Raw genomic sequence first — 22406 nt, forward strand, 5'->3', positions numbered from 1 at the left:
CCCAGAAAGCAAAGAGGAATTACAGTTATCTGAAGAGGAACTATCCATGAAAAAAATATCCAATTATAAACTGCTATGTAATTGCTGATCTCTCCAGCCCCTTGCCTTCTGCACCAATTTATGCGCACCTTCCACTTGAAAGAAAATTGAAGCCATGCAGTGGCTTTAATAAAATAGAACTAGGATAGAAAAGTTACTTTCTCTAAAATGCATCTAAAGTCTAAATGTAAAATAAAAATTTTGAAATCTATTAAAAGAGAGTTGTCTTCATCTTCTGTTGATAACACCAGTAAGGGCTTATTGTATTAGCATATAATAAATTATGTGAGTTTTATTTAGGAACATTATAAAGTTTGTCAGTTCCACTTAACCAGTGTTAGCAATTCCACTTTATAATCCATCATACTCCATTGTTCCTTCCCTCTTTCTTTGCCCTGCTGTTGTCAATATAATGAAAAAAAATGTACATTTTTGTTTTAGCTCTGGTATATGATCTACCTGTGCCCTCTCCCCAACAACACCTCCCAAAGCAGTGAAGAGCATCACTTTTGAAAGGCTTTTTATTTTATTGCCATGAAATTAAGAGCTTTTAGGCTTTACAAGCGTCAGGGCATATACCCAAGATTGGTTTTATTTTTGTTTTAGCTTTGAAGTCATAAGAGCAGTTACTTTGCAGATGAATTCAGCCATAGTTTTTCGCAAGTTTTTGAGAATTGATGGCAATAGGACAAAGTACTTTAGCTTTTCCTCAGGATTGTTTACTATTCCAGTTTTTCACTCCTTTTTTTTTTTTTTTTTTGTTAATTTTATTAATCACCTGTGAAGACACAGACTGCCTATATTGGGTACTTGAAAGTTGACAGGATGTCTTGGAAAGCCTTTTTAAATGCTCTACATTACATAGCTTTAGGCTGAATTAATACTTGCAAATGCAACAAGTATGTGGAATGAAGATGGTCTAGTAGGTGGAAGCTTTTGACTGCTCATGAGCAGATTAAGTGGTTTTTTCTCCTTGAGCTGTTCATTACAATACAGAAGGCTGAGTACTGCTGTAGTGGTCATGCAGGAGGAAGTGGAATGGATAATGGAAGTGGATAATGGGAACTGCACTCCCCAGTCCCATACTCGAGAGCTTGCTCTTTTCCGCTGTGGCAACTCGTCACTCTGCCATGGAGATATACCGTGTAAGGACTAAAGTACGTTAAAGTTAGGGAAGAACTGTAGAGTTGGAACTACTTTTAGAATTTTACCCAAGAAGTGAGATTTCCTTTGGCTGAGCATGGGGCCCAGAGCATTCAGGAAGATTCCTTACATAATGAAGTATATTTTTAAATATGATTAAAAACAAGCATTGTGTGTGGTGAAAAGGGAAGTGGTACCGTGCTAAGTGAAAAAAATTTTCACACCATTAAAGTAATCAAATTCACTAACTAGACTGGTGGAATTTATCAGCTTCCCAGTGGGGTTTTGTTTGGGTAAAACTATTAGCCACACATCTGAGAGGCAGCAGGGATAGAGCTGTAACATCACACAAATTACTGAGTGACAGTCCCAACTTCCACCAACCAGTCAGACGGCCTTGAGAAAGTCATTTAGCTCTTAACCCTGTCGTTCATTAATAAATTGAGAATACTACTACCGACCCAGAAATAATAATTAGATGAGGTGTTTTTTTATATTAAGAGCTTGGTAAATGCTAGTCCTTCCAGCCACCACTTACCTGCACTCCCAAGCTCCTTTCGGACCCTCCTCACTTATCTGCACTCCCAATCTCCTTTCCAAGGAAGATTAAAAGTGAGCAAATAGCAATGATAATAATTCCAACCTGTTACTGTCTTAAATGACATTTGCCAATGAATGGCAAAAACAACAGATTCTACTTATTGTTTCAGAGTTCAGTATTCTATCAATAGGGAAGGGTTAAGGTTGTTAACGCCAACTTCATGGTGTACAGTATATGCTTTTTCCCCTAGCCTTTCCTCCTATGTAGTTTGCTCCTAAATCCGATAAAGCCATCCAGATTTTGAAGAATGCTTAAGAGCTCTACTAAAAATTTTTTAAAACCACTTCAACAAAATATTTCAGGTTATGCTGATATACAAGTAAGTGATGGACATAAATTATGGTCAAATACGAGAAAAGAACTGGACAAATTGGAGATAAGGAAAGTGTACCCACAAAGACCTATCAAAACATGTTGGCCAGTGAAAAGATTCTGTAGAAATAGCCCAAAACAACAGGTGTCAGTGAAATTTAGTGCATGGGTGGAGTCAGCAGTAGAAACCTTATCAACAGTGCTTCATCCTCCAACTTAAAACAAGGTCAGGTCATAATCTCAGGGTCCTGGTGTCAGACTTCACGCTCAGCAGGGAATCTGCTTGAGGATTCTTTCTGTCTCCCTCTCTAGCGCCCCCAAGCACTTGTGGACGTGCTCTCTTTCTCTAAATACATAAATCTTTTTTTAATTGTAAAAAGTTGACCTCAGTGGGAATGTCCTTCATTCAGGTGAAATGAGCGAAGTGCCCTGAAATGTTTATATGCCAACCCACTCCCCTTTATCAGATCTTGCTTTTGCCCTACTAGCTGGCTTAGGTTCAGCTAGTTCTAGGTGTGCCATGTTCTACCCTGCAAATAAGTGAGGTCTCCAAGTCATACTATAAGTTTCTAGGAAAGCAGCCTAAGGTGCATGGAACTACCTTGATTAGTACAGCTTCTTGTAGGTGGAGACTTAGGAGGAGTTAGGGGACCCTCTGAAAATGAGATGTCAAGGCCCTTAGCTCTTCCTGTTGACTGAGGGGCCTGTAGTCTGCAAAGATTGCAGCCAAAGTAAACCATATAGCCTCTCTCTAGTTTTAAGCTTCTCCCCTTCTTCTAGTTTCCTTTTCAAGAATTAAAGTCTTTACCCACCAAGCAAAACAAAATACAGTTTTCTTGTTTTTACAATTTATTTCAAAGTAAGGACCTTAATTGACAGTCCAAAAATAAAGGCTACAGTCCTATAAAGCAACAGAGATTGTGATTCCTGGACAGTCAAAGCTGTAAACACTGGAATAGGTTTTTTTGTTGTTACTGTTGAAGAAAAATTTTTTTCATATATGTGAGTAACCATGCCTGAAGCTTGAGGAGGCTAGTATGTAACAAACTTTTTTAGTTAGTGACACTGCAGGATCTGGTTAAACTGGGTTGAGTTGACTTAACGTTAGGAAAACAACAGTCCCTTAACCATCATTCCCACAATGAAGCAATCACAAAGTGCCTCTAAAGGAAACTGGAAAGAAAAGTTGATGTATGTTCAGTGACTTCTTGTCAAGAAGGAATGCTTCAGGAGCTGGGCAGCAGAAGGTCGCTCATGCTGGTCCCTAAGAAGGGAAAAACAATTTAGAAACAGTACCCCACAAGTGCCTCCCAGCTGGGTCTACTTGACTCAAAACGCCAACTTTAAAAACAGAAGTAGAGGGGCACCTGGGTGGCTCCATTGGTTAAGCAACTGACTTGATTTAGGCTCAGGTTTTGATCCCAGCTTCTCCCTCTCCCTCTGCCCCTCCACTTTCCCTTCTTGTGTGTGCGCTCACTCTCTCAAATAGAAATCTTAAAAAAAAAAAAAAAAAAAAAGAAAGAAAGAAGAAAGAAAGAAAGAAAAGAAAAAAAGAAATTGAATGAATAAATAAAATATTAAAAAAAAAAACGCAATCTTCTCATTACCAAATGTAATGAGTTCATCCTCCTTGTCATCTCTGTAGTAGCATTTGAAGCATTCACCACCACCCCCTTTCGAAACAATTTGCATAGACTTAGAGGAGACTTCTTAGTTCTTCTCCTGCCTTGGGACAACTCCCTTCTTCAACCATGTGCTGGACTTGTGTTGTTACTTCTCCCCCGGGCATTTTCAAAAACCTTTTCTTCAGCCCTCTTAAATTGTTCACATCCATGACTATTGACCTTCTGATTTCTAAAGATGTGCCTCCAATCTCATTTGCTTTTCTGAGCTCCAATTCACAGCTTTGAACGTTTAATGGCAGGCCTTCTTTCAATTCCCTCCCCTGCTCCTCTTTCGCAACTTGCTATTTCTTCCATTATCCATACTCAAAATCATGCAGTCCTATCATTGCCCCATCACCAAGTCCTGATTCCCCCTCCCCTGGAATATTTTGGAACCCTTCTCTTTACAGTCCCACTGCTTCCACCACCATCAAAGTCCAAGCTCTGGATTTCTGCACAGCGTTCTAGTCTCAAGCAGCCTCCATTTGAAGTCCGGTACGCTGCTTTTGGACCTACTTTTCCAAAGGCCATTTTCTTTACAGCGTTATCTGCCCCAAATTCTTTGCAATCTCCTGCTCTTTACTGCCTATTGTAACAAAACTAACCTCCTTGGCCTAACTTCCCAGAACTTTCAACCTGCCCATAGGAGTATCCCCATTCATACTTCCTATTGTTCCTCAAAATTCATTTCTGTTCTATTCAGTCCTTATTCCTGGTAAGTCATCTGCATTTCTGAATATTTAGGAGTGAGTGCCTTCCCTCACTTTATTTCTGACTATCCACACCTCCAAAGAATATTGTCATAAGGCAAGATTCTAGAGTCTTTAGGGTCTTTGCTGTTGTTTCAAGAGGTAATTTTATGCTTATATATGATGCTAATTAGGTAGGATGTATTAATATTATTAACTATGGAGCCCTAATTATGTGCCCCATACTCTGCTAAGCAATTTACATTAACCCTCACAACAACTCTATTAATTGATCATTAGTGGTGTGACTTGTTTATTGGTTAGTTTATGAAACAGTGGTTCAAAAGGAGAGCCATAAAAAAGATTTCAGCCTTTCTCTTTAAAGCTGTGTATGTGTGAGAGAGAGTAATGACAACTTGAAAGGAAAATAGCATGTAGTTCCTGTGGGTCAGTAACAGATAATTGTTCAATTCAGAACAAAGCCACTATAGTAGTCTTAAGAGCTAAGACTGATTCCAAAACTAGTAGTGGTTCATATGATAGTTCTAACATTCCTATGTCTTGTAAGACGTGTTTTTTTTTTGTTTTGTTTTGTTTTTTTTTTTATGATAGTCACAAAGAGAGAGGCAGAGACACAGGCAGAGGGAGAAGCAGGCTCCACGCACCGGGAGCCTGACGTGGGATTCGATCCCGGGTCTCCAGGATCATGCCCTGGGCCAAAGGCAGGCGCCAAACCGCTGCGCCACCCAGGGATCCCCTTGTGAGACGTTTCTGCAGGGAACAAGAAGCCACTCTGTGCCTGAGGCTCTGTACACAGAATCCTTGCTGGAACACCTAGGGATGCCCAGAACTGGAGCACGGAGTACGCATTTCGGCCTCATCCTGTGCAACCCCCTGAAATCAACCAGCACACTCTGCTACACATGCTGGGAGAAAGATACCGAGTCTGAAAGAGAGAGGCACATTTGTCAGCAGGCAGGGAGAACTGTGGGTTCTGAGATTCAGTAAGACACTAAAAATGAATCCATTCTGGGAATTGGAGGCCGCCATGTATGCTTGCTGAAACCTGGAGCACTAGAATTTTTTATCCAGGGATAAGGACGCACACTTCTTCAAAAGCAAGAAAGCCTTCCTCATCCTGTATGTACAACTAAATGCTGAGCCTCACTAGATAGAGGCCTGGTGGGTGGACTCTGGCTTCCCCCCTACATTTCAGCTCTCCCTCACCATACACACACGCACACACATACTCTAACCAGAGCCATCTCTGCTCTTATGTTTTATTCTTTGAATTAAAATTTCATATGGTGGGGGGGCACCTGGATGGCTCAGTCAGTTAAGTATCTGACTCTTAATCTCAGCTCAGCTCTTGATCTCAGGGTTGTGAGTGCAAGCCTCACATTGGGTTCCGTGCTGAGCATGAAGTCTACTTTTAAAAATGGGGGTGGGGCAGCCCTGGTGGCTTGGCAGTTTAGCTCAGCCTACAGCCCAGGGTGTGATCTTGGAGACCCAGGATCGAGCCCCACGTCGGGCTCCCTGTATGGAGCCTGCTTCTCTCTCTGCCTGTGTCTCTGCCTCTCTCTGTGTGTGTTTCTCGTGAATGAATAAATAAATAAAATCTTTAAAAAATAAAATAAAAATTAAAAAATTAAAAATGGGGGTGCCCAGGTGGCTCAGTCGGTTAAGCATCTGCCTTCGGCACAGGTCATGATCCCAGTGTCCTGGGATCAAGCCCTACATTGGGCTCCCTGTTCAGCAGGGAGTCTGCTTCTCTCTCTGCCTCTCCCTCCAGCTTGTGCACTCTCTCTCACTTACTCTCTTAAATAAATAAATAAATAAATAAATAATCTTTTTAAAAAATTCACATGAGCTAAGAAACGTTTGAAAACCACACAAGTGGGCAATCTCTAAAATCCCTTCTAACATTTTACCCAAAATTTTATTCCATAGATAGTAGGGAGCAACAAAACAGAAAAAAACAGGCAACTTTCTGCTACTTTTCTACTTCCCCGATTATTCCCCTCACTTGATGCATGAAATGCTTCAGAGATTTGTTCCTTTGGCTCAAAGGCTCAAATGTTTCCCCTCATTTTAAATGCAAGCATTTCTGGGGGGGGACTGATACATTAAATCTGACAGTCATCATCAATCAGTCAATTCATATCAATCTCTCAATATGGATGAATTTCTCACATACTTTCCAAGGGTCGGTTTTAGGAAGGAGGTGAGAACATTGGTTCGCTGAGAGGACAGGGGAACCTAAGCACAGGGATATCATTGTACCATGACCAGCCCCTGGGAAGACGTCTCATAAGTAAGTGGATCTTTAGCATTGTTCACACACCCTGATAAATCATTTGTCTCTCCCTGATAAATCATTTAATTGAGACACTTGCTACTTGAGGCATTACCCCTATCCCCTGATGCAGTGAGGCCCACAATCACCCAATGTGGCTAATTACTTTCGGTACAAAATCACTCCCTGCTTGATTTTTTTTGTGGGCCGTAAATTGTAGGGGGGCAATGTCAGCAATCTTGGAATCTCTGGGGATTTCTCCACATTCCTGTGTTGTTTTCTTACCTGGTTAGGCACACACGCACAAAGTCCACTGCGTTTTCTGAGAAGTGTTCTGGCAATGGAGGCATTAGCCCTCTGTGTGCTCCAATGTAAAACATGGCTGCCATCCTGTCCATGGAAGCCAGTGGAGGCTTCCCTGTGGCCATCTCAAACACGGTGCAGCCAATGCTCCAGATGTCCGACTTCCTTCCGTAGCCAGACTCATTGATGACTTCCGGGGCCATCCAATATGGAGTCCCATGCATGGACTTAAGCATGTCACTGTGGGTGCCATTTAAACCAGCCCAGGCCAAGCGCTTGGCACAGCCAAAGTCAATTAGCTTTATTATTCCGGTTGGCATGAGCATAACATTATTTCCTTTGATGTCTCGATGCACCACACAGTTCTCATGGAGATAAGCAACACCTTGCAGAATTTGTCTTGTATATTTACAGAACACCATCTCAAGCAATGGCCCAAAACGATTTATAATACTAGAAATTGAGCCACCAGGAACAAACTCCATGAAAATGCTTACAATGTTCTCTTCCAAGCACGTCCCCAAATAGGCCACAATGTTGACATGTTTCAGTGCTTTGAGCAAATCTACTTCTTCCTGCAGTTTCCGGTATTCTTTTTCAGTAGCTAATTTATCAGAGGTATCCAAAGCCACCTGTTTTACAGCTATTAGCTGTCCTTGGCTAGTGAGACCACAATATACCTAGAAGCAGACCTTTTTATTAAATATAAATGATACAACTTCTTCACAAAATGCCTCAGGTGATGCTTGTTTTTCCCTTCTCCTCCCAAACCCTTGTCCTTTTCTAAGTTGACACATCCCCACCTAAATGCAAAGTACTTAAGCAAATTCAGTGTTTCAGTGAAGCCAAAATGGGGATGAGCAGCGTGGTGAATGGATATCATAATGGCTTGGAGTCAAGTGGCCTGGATTGGTTAGAATCTTGGCTTCACCATTCCCCAGCTATGGAACTTTGGGCGAGTTGTACAATCTTTTTGACTTCAGTTTTTCTCATCTATAAAACTGAGGTAATAATTCTTACCTCATAGATACCTACATGACTACACTGGAAAACTCCTCTCCAAGTAAGTGAAATGCCTATTTTGGTGCTAAATCTCTAAGGAAATAGAGGAAGACAGGTCCCGGGGCAATTTGGCAGGTATCTTTAGTGGTTTTATGTCTTTCCAGCTTCTCGCTGATATGTCCCCAGCTAGAAACATAACCTGTTTTATCTGGGGATTGGTCTTCCTTTTCCCAGTCTTTGTAAGTACTATCTAACGTGCTAGGACTTTAGATAGTCTTTCATGCGATTCAAAAAATGTAAAGAACATCTTATGTTTTTGCCACTCAGGAATGATTCTTCCAACATCTGGGAACATCCTGAACAATGAAACATCTCTCCACTGGTCTTGGATCCAGGAGAATGAGAGGGTAGAAATACAACGGCTATTGTCCCACCACATAGACCCTGAGAATGAGACCCATTAGGAGAGATACAGAGTGGCCAGACCCTAGTGACACTGTTTGACCCCTGAAATCAGCTGTGCCTAGAACTACACCTACTTCAGATCCTTCAGTTACATAAACCAATGAGCATCCTTTCCCCCACGCCAGTTTGTGTTGGGTTTCCTGTTACTCCCAACTGAAAGAGTTCCAAATAAAACAGTATACAGGGTGGGAGGGCACAAGAAGATTAGGGAGGAAAAGGTGGGTCAAGGAGCAGTGGGGATTTGGGGTTTCATCATGTTTCGCATTTAACTTACTGTGCCATAGGCTCCCTTCCCAAGGATCTCGCCCTTAGTCCACAGGATAGATTCTTCATTCTTTAAACTATTCTCAGAAAATATCTTCTTTTCGTTTGAGTTGAGAAATTTCTCCTCCTTATTGTATATCCTGAACCCATTACTATATTTCTGTGATAATGAAACAAAAGTCACCATTAAACTCTGAATTATTAGGATGGAGGGGAGAGCTGGAAAGTAGTCTTCCTTTCTTCTAACTTGGGACCAATTAGAGAAAGCCAAATAGGGACCCCTAACTAGTTATATAGGATGCTGCTTATTAGACCACCTACAGTTTCCTCATGCCAAAAGCCTCCAATCAGGGCCTACTGAACCCTGCCTTTTTTACCTCTAAAAGGGTTTCCCGCTCCTCTGCTTGCCTTTCAGTCTCTGCCAAACACAAGTGATGGAGACTGACTCTTTTACCATAGTGAGCTCTGAATAGCCTTTGTCTGTTCTTCAATTATTTTCACAATACAAACATGCACTCAAACACACACATATACATATAAACCTATATGCATACACTTAAATACACATTTATACACAAATGATTGCAATCACAGTAAACTTTGAGAAGCCCTACCTTAGAGGTCAGAGAACAAGAATCTCTTTGTAGAATTTAGACCATGTTTTCCAATGGGTTAATCACACTAAAAAAATGCTTTCTTTTGGTCTTTTCTACAAGTTCTTAAAAAATAAATGATGGTGACACAGAGGCATGGTGAAGTCCATCAGGAGCAAGACTTTCTTGCAAACTTACCTTCTTCATGAATGAAAAGGCCATTTGGGTTCCTCCTTCCCATCTTTTATGTTTCTATCCAAACTAAATTTAAGGACTGCTTGGGAAGGAAAAGGCTGCGAAAGTCAGTTTTGACTCCAGCATTATAGGATGGGGTTACGGGCTACTGATATTTCCTAGCTTGTTAGCTTTGTTTAAATTTAAAATGGCAGAGTGAGGAACACCTGGGTGGATCAGTGGTTAAGCTTCTGCCTTTGGCTCAGGGCATGATCCTGGGGTCCTGGGATCTAGTCCCACATCGGGCTTCCTGCAAGGAGTCCGCTTCTCCCTCTGCCTATGTCTCTGCCTCTCTCTCTCTCTCTGTCTCTCATGAATAAATAAAAAAATCTTTTAAAAAAATAAAATGGCAGAATGGTAAGGTACCTGGATGGCTCAATCAGTTGAGCAACCAACTATTGGTTTTGGCTCAGGTCATGACCTCATGGGTCATGATCTCATGGTTGTGGCATCAAGTCCCAAGTCAGACTCTGTGTTCAGCAGGGAATCTGCTTGAAGATTTACTCCCCCTACCATGCATGCTTGCTCTCTCTTAGATAAATAAATCTTTTTTTTTTTTTTTAAGATTTTATTTATTTGTCAGAAGGCGGGGGGAGCACACACAAGCAGGAGGAATAGAAGGCAGGGAAGAATCAGTTTCCTGCTGAGCAAGGAGCCCAATGTGGGACTTGACCCCAGGACCCCAGGATCATGACCAGAGCTGAAGGAAGATGCTTACCTGGCTGAGCCACCCAGGGGTCCTAATAAATAAATCTTTAAAAAAAATTGAAATGGTAGAGTGGCAGACTCATCTCAGACACACAGGTGTATGCACCACATATCCCCATTTCCTACCCAAGCCTGGAGGCCTTCCTGAATCACTGTCTACCCCCAGCAGAAACCAAGTTCACCATGAAGGTGGAGCTGGCATTTCAGGAATAATCTCACTGGATTCAGAATGCCTGGCCCCACTACTCACCCACTGTGTTAACTTTCTAAGCCTCAATTTTCTCATCTTCAAAATGGCGACTTGTTATTACCTTTAGTATTTATGTCTAGAGCTATTTTGAAGGATATAAAGAAGACATTATAACATGTCTTGCTCCTACATGGTAAGTTCTCAATAAACCAACTATAATATAACTATTGACCTTGAGTGTCTTTTGACCAACTATCTAAAATAATTGTTCCTGATCCTGACATGTGATATAACCTGAGTCAATGCTCAATAAATAATATTTCAGCTAAACCTACTGTTTCTGGAGGCTCATGTAATTCAGTGAGAATTGAAACAGACAAAACCCAATGATATGCTAATATTCTTTGTCCCCACCCCCATTCCTATGAGAAACAATCTTTTTTAAAAATTTTTTCAGCATTGTTGCTTATCTTTCTTGAGAGCAATGGCTAAGTCTTGTACCCCACGGTGTCTCTAGTTCTAAGCCCAGTGCCAGGAACATAGCTGACATCAATAATGTTTCTGTGTTAAAGTTTTCATATTTCATGACTTCAAATCTTTTTTGGAATTAGTGAGCTACTTCTGGGGCTATGTTCATTTCTTTCTATCTCATACACCACCTAGAGCAATGTTTCACCCATATTTCTCTCTCCACTATTTGTTGATTCAAAACATCTTCACTGAATAAAATATTGACCTATTTTAAATAAATAATTTTGCTATATTAATGTACCCAAAGTGATGCCATTGCAGTGTTGGGCTAGCTGAATCCCAGAAGTAAGATGGCATAATGAAAACATCTTAGCCTGACAATCAGGGGACATGGATTCCAAACTTGCAACCAAACAGTGAGACCTTGACAAAACTATTTACTTGCTTAGGGTTTCTTTTTTTTTTTTTTTAAGATTATTTACTTATTTATTCATAGAGACACAGAGAAAGAGAGAGAGGCAGAGAGGGAGAAGCAGGCTCCATGCAGAGAGCCTGACGTGGGACTTGATCCAGGGTCTCCAGGACCTGGAGTGCCCTTTCTTTTTGGGAGGCTAAACCGCAGCGCCACTGGGGCTGCCCTTGCTTAGGGTTTCTGATTCCTCATTTGAAAATAAGGAGTTTGAACTAGACTGTCTCTGAGGTCTCTTCCTGCCCCAATGAATCACTGATCCTAGTCATACCAACCTGTATTTTAACATTTGTTGTCTCTCTGCTCAATTCTTGAGTGGTTTTTCCTCTCCTACTGAAGACAAGATTTAGGTTTTCAGGATCTGTTTCATTTGCCATTATTTGGTGAGAGGTCTTATCTCTCTCATCAAGAGCTAATAGTTCTGCAGCTAGGCATCCTAATAGTTCATCTGTCAATTCTTCATTCTTTACGGAATCTAGAGTTTCTTGTGAAATTGAATTTGCATCATTTAAAGTTTGTCCAAATGACTGATATGTAATTGACTCATTAGCTAAACTATCATCATCCAAAGAATCTGCCCAATGTTGATATGCTTGGGAAGATGCACTCTGTTGTTTCTCTTGGAAAGAGAAACTCATAAGTGTTTCAGACTTCTCTAAAACACTTTCAAACCCTATATCATTAGTTAAAATTTGGTTGGCACTTATTTTACCAAGAGATGCTGTATTCTGTTTTTCTTGCAGTATATGTTTGTTGGAACTCTTCTCGCTGGGCACTGCCCAGCTGTTTTCTGAAAGGATAAATGACGTCTGGTGATGCAGCTCTTCAAGTTTATGCAGATCTCTGAGGCTCGTGGCAAGTATTTGATTGTTAGAAATGTCTTCTTCATCAGCAGACTCTTCCATAGAAACTTCTTCAACAGTGGACAAATGTGAAACAGGAAGGAATTCACTCTGTTCAGTGGACCGCTCACAAGGCAGAGCCAAGTTCATGGGCTGACCTTCATCACTGGAAGAGAGAAAGTCATTTGCTGAAGACTTTATCTGCCACTCTGGATCTGAAATACCATCACCATTTTCAATGCCCTTTTGGTTGCTACCTACAGCTTTGTAACCCTTTTCTTTAGAAATTAAACTTTTGTTCTTTTGTTTGATGCCAAGCAAAGCCTTTGCAGGTTTAATATGTGGTCTCTTCTGAGAAAATCTTGTTCTGCTATTGCTGCTCCTCTCACTGTGTGAAGATCGACATTTATTGGTAATACACCTGCCAGATGGAGCAGAGCATATCTCTTGATAATATTTGTTCTCATGACGTTCAGCCTCTCTTATGTGACAATAAACAGGAGTCCCAAACATTTCGTAGATTCCAGGCCCATTAGCTGTTGAATTGATCTCTTTGAACATGTCACTATACTTAAGATCTAAGCAACTTAGTCTTGGCTCTGTTGGTTGAGCAGAGAGAGGGACAGAAGACTTTTTTATTCCTGGATTCTTACAGATGCAAGGAAAAGACTGCTTTTTAGGTTTCAGAGCCCGGTAAGTTGATTGCTTCTTTTCTATCTGTGGCATTCTTCTTTGAAACTTGGGTGATTGCCGAGGTCTGGGGTCAACAAGCTCCAGAGCAGGGAAAGCTTGAGTTTTTATGCTGGTTTTATGCATGGTAGGCTTAATGGAACCTTCGATGGAAATCATGAAATTCTGGGGTGTCCTGTTACTGGTCTTTGTCTTCGAATCCAGCTTATTTCTGTGGGTTTTCATCTTATGCCTGTCATTTTCTTGGTGTGCGAGTATGTTGAAGCTATTGTTGTTATGAAGAGTGCCCTTTCTTTTTGGGAGGCTTGGTTTGGCTATTGACAGTTCCTTGGGAGTTCCATGTCCAGGGAAAGTGATGTGGATAAGAGGCACCATCCCATTCATTTCTGGTTTGATTGCGTCTGCTACTGATACTTTTATGTTTGTCTCCGTGCCTCTGTGATCTTGTGGGACCTTTTCAGTGGGGCCGTCAGGGACTACGTTGGACAAACTCTTAAGTGCAGTATGCCCTTCTAAAATATGCTTTGGCTCAATTGCTTCACTTTTATGTACTGAAGCACTTTTTGAATCAGCCTTATCATTTCTTGTCTCTTCATCCTGGTTTAGGATTATTTCTGAATGCTGGGCTTCTTGGAACTTGATTGGCATGGTACATCCAACTGCATAGTCTTGTTTACAGTTTCTAGCTACTAACCTCTCTTTCTTTCCTGACAAAAAATGTTGAGAATTCTCTTCTGCTTTTCTCATTTCATGACCAGGGCAGTCAATGTCCACTTCCCTATCTGTAGGAAAACTGCTTTCCTTACAATTCTCAAAGGACACCAAAGATTGTCCTTTTTCGAAGTGACAGATTGCAATTTTGTCACTTCCTTCTGTTTCTTTAGATTTTCTGTTCTCTTCCGTCTCCATGTGTGGTCTGTGATGGTTAGCCTCCCAAAAAGAGCACATGTTTCTGGACCAAATAGAGCTGTCAGAGGACCTGAGAGTCTGATCCACAAACACCTTAAACGGAGCTTCCTGCTGCTTATTTGATGGTCTAAACTCCTCAGATCGACTTCTGGGCTCTGAGAGCTTAGGTAAGAAGGATACGAAGTCTGGAATATTTCTTTCTTTCTCTTTTTGATCTTTGTGATTTGGAGGGATAGTCTGAAGACCAGGTTTCATGGACAAAAGTGACAATGGTGGCAGAGGAAACTACAGGGAAAGAAAAAAGGCTAATGAACATGCGTATCATATTAACTGGTTTAAAGCAATCCAGAGAGATTCTAAGATTCTCTTTCAGGAAGCCTTTACAAGGCTATCCTAGAGATCCCAATTTTAAAAACTAAAAGCTTATTCCTCGTATTTTTGGTAAAACAATATTTCCAAAAACCAAGATTATTGGTGGTGCCCGAATGGTTCAGTTGGTGAAGCATACAACTCCTGATCTCAGGATGGTGAGTTCAAACCCCACATTGGGTGCAGAGATTACTTAAAAATAAAATATTTTTTAAAATAAATAAAAAATAAAAACCAAGATTATTATAGCTATACAGATTCGTGTTCATGTATTTAAAATAAAATAAGGAAAAAATAAAATAAGGACCCTATAATGTAAACATTAAAAATTTTTAAAAAATATTTATTTATCTGAGATAGAAAGAGAGAGCGAGTGGGGAAAGGGGCAGAGAGAGAGAGGGAGAGAAGAAGACTCCTCACTGAATGTGGAGTCGGATGTGGGGTGTTCCATTCCAGGAGCCTGAGGCTGTGACATGAGCTGAAAACAAGAGTCTGACACTTAACCAACTGAGTCACTCAGGCACCCCATGTAAACATGAACATTTTAAGATGAGAAATTTTATTTCTTTTCTCTTTTCATTTTCCTTTCAATAGAACTGATCTAAGATTTTTTAGATCAGCTTAGAACTGCTTAACATTTCTGTTACAGAGGCACCTGGGTGGTTCAGTTGGTTAAGTGTGAACTTAATCAAGTGACTCTTGATTTCAGCTCAGGTCATGATCTCAGGGTTGTGAGATCGATCCCTGTGTTGGGCTTCACATTAGGCCTGGAGCCTACCTGGGATTCTCTTTCTCCCTCTCCCTCTGCTGGTCTCCTCCCCTGCTCATGTTTCTCTCTCTCTCTCTCTCTCTCTAAAGCAAACCAACAACAAAAAAACTTCTTACAGTTACTTTAACAATGATCATTAGGTTGCATACTAACTCAGATTTTGTATCTGGAGCACAACTACTCCTTAATATTTTGCTGAATTGTTTTGTTGAGAGAGCCTTATAAACGTATCACAAGTTACACTTGAAAGTTAGCAACCCTGAATGGTTTTTACTTCTTTGTGCTCCAACTATTTTTCAATAAACTCAGTTTTTTACTATCAGCAACCTCTAGAGGTCAGTATAACCCAATATATAAAAATCAGCTTTGTGGTTATTAAGCTACAAACTAACTTTCCATTGTGGCTTTCTTTTCCCAGATTTGGTACCTAATTATATTAGGATATTTATAGGCATGGATCATGCGTGGCAATCAAGACCTATACGTTTAATTTTCATTGTATTGCCACCTCTGTGTAAGAAGAAAGGGAAAGGAAACTGACACTAGAGACTTAGGCATTAGAAGTAGGTAAAATGCAATGTAATCCTCCACTTTTATTGTCTAGATGGTCTTCTTCCATCACTTAAACATAACATCAGAAAAAAGACAGATTCTCCAGGGCTTAAACATTTCCCTCGTAGCAGCTGTTATTTGTTTTTAAGGCCAATAAACTCCTTTTACAACACTAAGCAGTACCTATGCACTTTCTCAAAGGCTCATGGGACAGAGAAGAGGCTGGCAGTTGAGAAAGTCACAAGGATCTTTCCAAAAACTGTACTTACAAACTAGACAATTAGGAAAATCTTTCTACCACTGGACAAAAAATTCATCTAATTTCTAGGCATGTTAAAAGAAGACAAATTAAAATATGTCTAAAAGAGTCAATCACCTCATTATGTAAAGAACAGAAACCATCCCAGGAAAGAAATGTACATGGCAAAGTATACCCCTCCCAGTAGTTCTTCACGTCTACAAACTATCTGTGAGTTGTTGTTTTCCAAGCTATAGTGGTCGAGGATTTTGGTTTGAGGTCTTTGATAGAGTTTGTCTCTAACAGCAGTTCTTTGGTTTCAAATCTTAAGTCAGAAATGCTAAAACTAATCTTACCTCAATTCTTCGGCTACTGTAGTTCATATCAGAAATAGAAAACTCTATAACAAGAAAAAAATAAAATAATTAGATATTCTTAGTAATAGAGTGAACACAGAAAGTCTTAAGCCAGAGTTGGAGATGCAATAATCTTGTTGCTAAGGTTTGAGGAAAAGTTGAAATTAAGAGTTTTTCAAGTTGTGATCCATATGAAGGTGGGCATGGAATGATTACAAAACACTTAAAGCTACCACCACTGGAGGGGGATATGGTTTTATATATAATGTTGTATTTTATATACAGTTGACCCTTGAACAACATGGGTTTGAACTGGATGGATACACTTATATGTGAACTTTTTTTTGATAAATACAATACACTACTGTAAATATATTTTCCTTATTCTTTTAAACATGATTTTATTTATTTATTTATTTTAGAAAGCAAGAGGGCAGAAGGAGGGACAGAGGGGGAGGGAGAAGGAAAGAATCTCAAGCAGACTCTGTGATCAGCATAGAACCTGATATGGGGCTTAATCCCATGACCCGGAGATCATGACCTGATCTGAAACCAAGAGTTGGATGCTTGACTGACTGAACCCACTCACGCGCCTCTTATAATCTTCCTAATAACATTTTCTTTTGGGGAGCCCCAGTGGTGCAGCGGTTTAGTGCCTCCTGCAGCCCATGGTGTGATCCTGGAGACCCAGGATCGAGTCCCACGCTGGGCTCCCTACATGGAGCCTGCTTCTCCCTCGGCCTTTGTCTCTGCCTATCTCTGTGAGTGTCTCTCATGAATAAATAAATGAAATCTTTCAAAAAAAAATTTCTTTTCTCTAGCTCACCTTATTGTCAAAATACAGTGTATAATACACATACAAAATATGTATTACTTGGCTATTTATGTTATTGATTAGGCTTCCAATTTACAGTAGACTATTAGTAGTTAAGTTTTTGGGGAATCAGAAATTATACATGGATTTTCTACGTCAGTGTCCCCAACCCCCACATTGTTCAAGGGTTAACTGTAAATGCATATTATATATATGTATATATATAAAGCATTTATATATATGTTTATGTCTGTATATTTATATTTACATTAATATTAATAATTATACTTCTATTTGTGTTTATGTCTTTATTTATATTCTGGTAGGAAATGCAAGCTTTTTGGATCAGAGAACAGAGAATTTATTACAAAGCATCATAGCACCAGCTTCCCACATCCCAATTCCACAGGGCAACACAATGAGCACCAGATGTTTACCTGTGGGGAAGCACCACAGAAATGAACCCTATGACTCAGAACTTATACAGAGTGATTGGTACTTTGACCTATCTTTCTCTCCCAAGAAACAGAGATCTTTACTATAAAAAGTAAGCAAATGTCTCCAGGAGAAAGGGAAAATGTATCTCTGGGTTTTATTATCCTAGAATGTAGGCAAACAGCTCCTGAGGAAATAAATGTCTGAATCTCTCTGGAGCAATACACTAACTCTAATTCCCAAGACATGTTTATCATTCAGTCATCTTTTAGCCTAGTTTCCTAGTGCTTTTTTTGCTCATAAAGCCTGGACCACCATACAAAAATTGCCTTTTAACAGTTGTTTGAACTTAAACATGGGGTAGAGATCATAGATGGAATTTACTAGGTAGTGTAAACCTAGTTGCTGTCCTTTTACCAAAAAGTCAGAATGGTCCCTAAAGCCCCACCCACCACCACAGCTTGACATTGACACCAAAAGCTCCCATGTGTCCAGCATCAAAGCAGGTCACGTAAATGGATGAAATGAGACAGGGACAGTGATGAGATGAAATTGTATGCCAACTAAAGAGACATTCAGTACACGGTTCCAAGTGATACTGTTCATTCCAGATGGATTATCTAGTACTGTTAGATTCTCCAGTTGTCAAGAGAAGCCAGAGACCTGGAGATTTTATGTGAAATTTCCCTCCCATCCCCTTTATTTAGTGTGTTGAAGGTCAAAAAATAGGGCAGATCATTTTGGCCACCATTTTGGCTGCCATTTTGAAATTTGACTTAGAAACAGACCTCTTTAAGATGTAACACAGATAAAGAAGACATTGGCAGGTGAAAAATGGTACCTAAGAAAAGGATACCAATAGAAGGGTTTTTTGTTTTTGTTTTTGTTTTTTTTGTACCAATAGGAGGGTTTTGAACATTCCCCTTAACCACAACCTAGCAAAACCACCTCCCCCAATTCTTTATGCATTTGTTCAACAAATATTTATTGAGTGCCTAATAAGTAATTGATACCATCCCAGAAGATAGCAATGTAGTTGTGAGCAACAAAGACAAAATCCTTGCCCTCTGAGAGGTCATCATATAGAGGTTGAAGTTTCCCTGTTAAAGAGAAGGAAACCACAAACATACTTGAGACAATGCTACAAGTTAATACCAGAAATACAACTGAATATAATGTATAATTGGTGCATATGTATAAACTGATTTAAAAAAGAAAAAACCCTTCTGAATATTTGGATAAATATTGTCCAATGTTGGTCAGGGATAACATGAGGTAGAAAAACACTCAAACATTTCTGGTGAGAGTGTTGAGGTGAGATTTTGCTGGTAGGTAGTTCGGCAATACATGTTGAAAACCTTTTACAATGTATATAGAATTCTAGTTAAAAGATCAAATGATCAAATGTTCCAGCTTTTCTCCATCCCACAAACATCACTAAAATGATAGTAAAGGAAATGAAAAAGGAGTAAATAAGGACAACAACAACCACAAAAGCCCAGAGGATAAGACAGCAAATGAGTAAAGTCTACAAAATTTTAGATAGTGAAAGCTTTATGGATGAGTAATAATTAATTGTCAGCCTTCTCTGTTCTGCTCAGTGTTGGAGAGGGGGGGGGCGGGGGGGGAGGGAACTCAACAAGAAACAAGAACTCCAGAAAGGAGCAGGAATTGAAGATACCAGCAACCTCTGAAGGTGAGGATGACTAGTCCCCAGATTCCCTGTCCTGCCCCACTAATCAGGAGATGCTCTTCTCTGTTCCTGGCAGATGGCTCGAAGTTTACTTTCTGGAGAGTCTGGGACAAAGATGCTAAGGAGCTAGGTATAGCTGAGAGCAGAAACAGGGTGTTGGAGTGAAAATAAAAGGATTAAGTGGAAGCATGCATACTGACAGCTGAGTCCCAGTCTTTCAACCCATAGTCAAGGGCTTGGGTTATCCCTATCTAGGAAAAACTAACCAAGAGAAAGGCCTATCTATGCACTCTGACAGTTGGGGAATCCCTCACTCAACCATTCAGGTCTCTCACTGCCCATTGAACAAGTACCCTGGGGCACACAGCACTTTTTAGTGCCAAGAAATAGAAATAACCAAGGAATAATGGATGTGTAAGAAAAAGCCTCTAATGTGAAAATACAGAGAACAAAACAAGTAGAAAGAAAAGAGTTCAAAAGAAACATAGAAAATGAAAAACTATCATTAATATACTTTATGCACTTTTTCTTAGGAAGCTATGGGAAACGCACCCTTCTAAAAACCCTACCCTGCCAGTTTCTCTACTATGCGATCTCTCTTACTGCAATAAACCAATGAATGCACCTTGATGAACTACAAGTTAGTCCCCGAAGGCTTAGGCCAATTGGTTTGGACAGTGGTAAGCAAATATCAAAGACAGCATTGCCCCAAAGGGAAATGCTGGCACCAGTGCTGCTATCAGTAAAAAATTCTTGGGCCAGAGAGAGTGGCAAGCTCAAATCCTGGAGGAAGGCATCCTCCATTTAAGCCCCCAAAATTCCCACAGGTAAACATCAACTAAATATGAGTTCATGGTAACAATTTTTCAAATATTCAAGAAAAAGATGATAGAAAGATAGATGATAGAAGATAGATAGATAGATGATAGATAGATAGATAGATAGATAGATAGATAGATAGATGATAGATGATAGATAGAGACAAATAATTTGCTGGCAGAAAAATAAAGGGATCACTATAGTTAAATGAACTCACCTTCAGATTTTCTTTGCTGTCCCTTCAGAAAGTGAGGAACATCTTCTCTGGCTACAGATGTGAAAATGTTTGGTTCTAAGCAAGGTCTTGACAACAAAAAGCCCACATTCTCATCACAGAGCTCCTTGGAGCTTCCCTCTTTCTTCAGAAGTAAAGGCCCCATGGTCAGCATCTTTGTCTGGAAGTCCACCATCTCAATTTCATTTGGGAGAGAAACAGAATGTGGTCGTGCCCATTCTCCATGCACTGGTGTCATCTGACTAAAAGGGGAGGAGGACACAGTTTCATTCAAAACTCATACCCTGTCTTCTGGATCTTCACTTCTCAGTTCAGCCTGATATCACCAGAAAATTGGAGAACTATTTCCAAATGGTGCTGGTGAGTGGAAGAACTGTATTCTTGAAAGGACAAGACTCTCCACCCTCCAACTCGTTCCCCACTTCATTTGCCTTCTGCACTCCACACTTTAGTTTCCCCAGTCCCTATTTCCTTGAGTAGAGAAATCAGAGAGGCAAACTGCAGGCATACAAGGATCCACTCTTTTCCTTCTCTAAAGATATTAACCAGTCCAGAACTTCTCAGACTATCCTTCATAAAGGACCAGTTTTTAAATTTTCCAATCCATTGTGAAATGAAACTTTTGTAGAACTTTTGTAATAAGAGTGGGAATTACTATAAGAATAAAACAAAAAAACCAAGACCATGAAAACAAACCTGAATTTTTTCATTATTAGATCAGTGAACCTAAAATTACTTTGTCAAATTGTAATACAACTTTTTAAATGTTTACATTTTTTATTCTGTCCTGACTTCATCAAGGACTGGTAACCAAAGGACTGCAGAATCATACATTAAGTGGCACTGCTTCAGGGTCAGGAAACTATGACCCATGGGCCAATCCAGCCTTCAGTCTGTTTTCATAGTTTTATTGGACCACAGCCATACCTATTTGTTTTCATATTGTCTATGACTGCATTCAAGCTACTATTGCAGAATTGAATCATTGCAACAGAAACCATATGATCCATAAAGCCTAAAATTATCTGGCTCTTGCCACAATAATATTTATCACAACCTCTGCTTTAGAATGTTTTCTGGAGGGCAAATTACCAAAAATGTAGGTTACTACACAAGTACCACTTCATACTTAAATTTCAGTCTAGCCTTTCAAAGAATATTCCTTACCTGTTTTCTTGTAAATCTTCTTGGTTCATTTCTTGGGGATAACTGACATCTCTTGGAAAAGTAACAATAATCTCAACACCTATAGAAACACATGACAATCATAAAAAGAAGAAAGTAATGAATTCGAGTGGCAACTCGGGACTGAGTGTTTTATTTCTGGTTATTTAGCTGAGTTTTAATAATTGCAGAATGTGGAATAGAAGAGAAGGTCCAGAAATAAACCCACAATCCCTTGGTCAATCTATGACAAAGGAGGCAAGAATATGCAATGGGGGAAAAAAGACAGTCTCTTCAACAAATAGAGTTGGGAAAAGACATGCAAAAGAATGAAACTGGACCGCTTCCTTACACCATACATAAAAATGAACTCAAAACAAATTAAGGACCTAGATGTGAAACCTGAAACCATAAAAATCCTAGAAGAGAGCACAGGTGGTACTATCTCTGACTGTAGCCATAGCAACATTTTTCTAGATATGTCTCTTGAGGCAAAGGGAACAAAAGCAAAAATAAACTATTAGAACTGCACGAAAACAAAAAACTACATAGCAAAGGAAACAACAAAACTAAAAAACAACTTAGTGAATGAGAGAAAATATTTGCAAATGATATATCTGATAAAGGATTAGTATTCAAAATATATAAAGAATTTATACAACTCAACACCAAAAGGCAAAGAATCCAATTTAAAATGGGCAGAAGACTTGAACAGACAAGACGTACAAATGGCTAACAGATACATGAAACGTTCAACATCACTGATCATCAGGGAAATGCATATCAAAACCACAATGAGATATCACTTCATACTGGTCAGAATGGCCAAAATCAAAAACATAAGAAGCATGTGTTGGCGAGGGTGTAGAGAAAAAGGAAACTTCTCGCACTGTTGGAAACAGTATGGAGTTTCCTCAAAAAATTAAAAATAGAACTACCTTATGATGCAGTAATTACACCAGTGGGTAGTTACCCAAAGACTACAAAAACTATTCAAAAGACTATTCAAAAAGACATATGCACCTCCTATGTTTATTGCAGCATTATTGATAATACCCAAATTATGAAAGAAACCTAT

The 22406-nt window shown here is 39.7% G+C and overlaps 1 protein-coding gene across 1 annotated transcript; it reads right to left on the minus strand.

Annotated features, from left to right (window-relative positions):
• Positions 1 to 2932: 2932 nt before the first annotated feature.
• MAP3K19 (mitogen-activated protein kinase kinase kinase 19) lies at positions 2933 to 21641 on the minus strand. The gene is made up of 7 exons (XM_038565061.1): positions 21332 to 21641; positions 20147 to 20406; positions 16169 to 16212; positions 11719 to 14169; positions 8789 to 8938; positions 7030 to 7727; positions 2933 to 3359 (listed from the first exon to the last, which is right to left on the minus strand). The coding sequence occupies exons 1-7, from the start codon at positions 21358 to 21360 to the stop codon at positions 3293 to 3295; spliced, it is 3699 nt and encodes a 1232-aa protein (XP_038420989.1). The 5' UTR covers positions 21361 to 21641; the 3' UTR covers positions 2933 to 3292.
• Between the last annotated feature and the right edge of the window lie 765 nt (positions 21642 to 22406).

The sequence above is a fragment of the Canis lupus genome, chromosome 19 (assembly GCF_011100685.1).
Source record: "Canis lupus familiaris isolate Mischka breed German Shepherd chromosome 19, alternate assembly UU_Cfam_GSD_1.0, whole genome shotgun sequence".
NCBI classification, from domain to species: domain Eukaryota; kingdom Metazoa; phylum Chordata; class Mammalia; order Carnivora; family Canidae; genus Canis; species Canis lupus.

Coding starts and splice junctions, on each gene's coding strand:
- MAP3K19 (XM_038565061.1), bottom strand. CDS start 21,360: ATGAACCAAGAAGATTTACAAGAAAACAG. Junction 20,407..21,331: donor GAAGATTTACAAGAAAACAG/GTAAGGAATATT, acceptor CTCCCCTTTTAG/TCAGATGACACCAGTGCATG. Junction 7,728..8,788: donor GGAAGGGAGCCTATGGCACA/GTAAGTTAAATG, acceptor GTCTGCTTCTAG/GTATATTGTGGTCTCACTAG.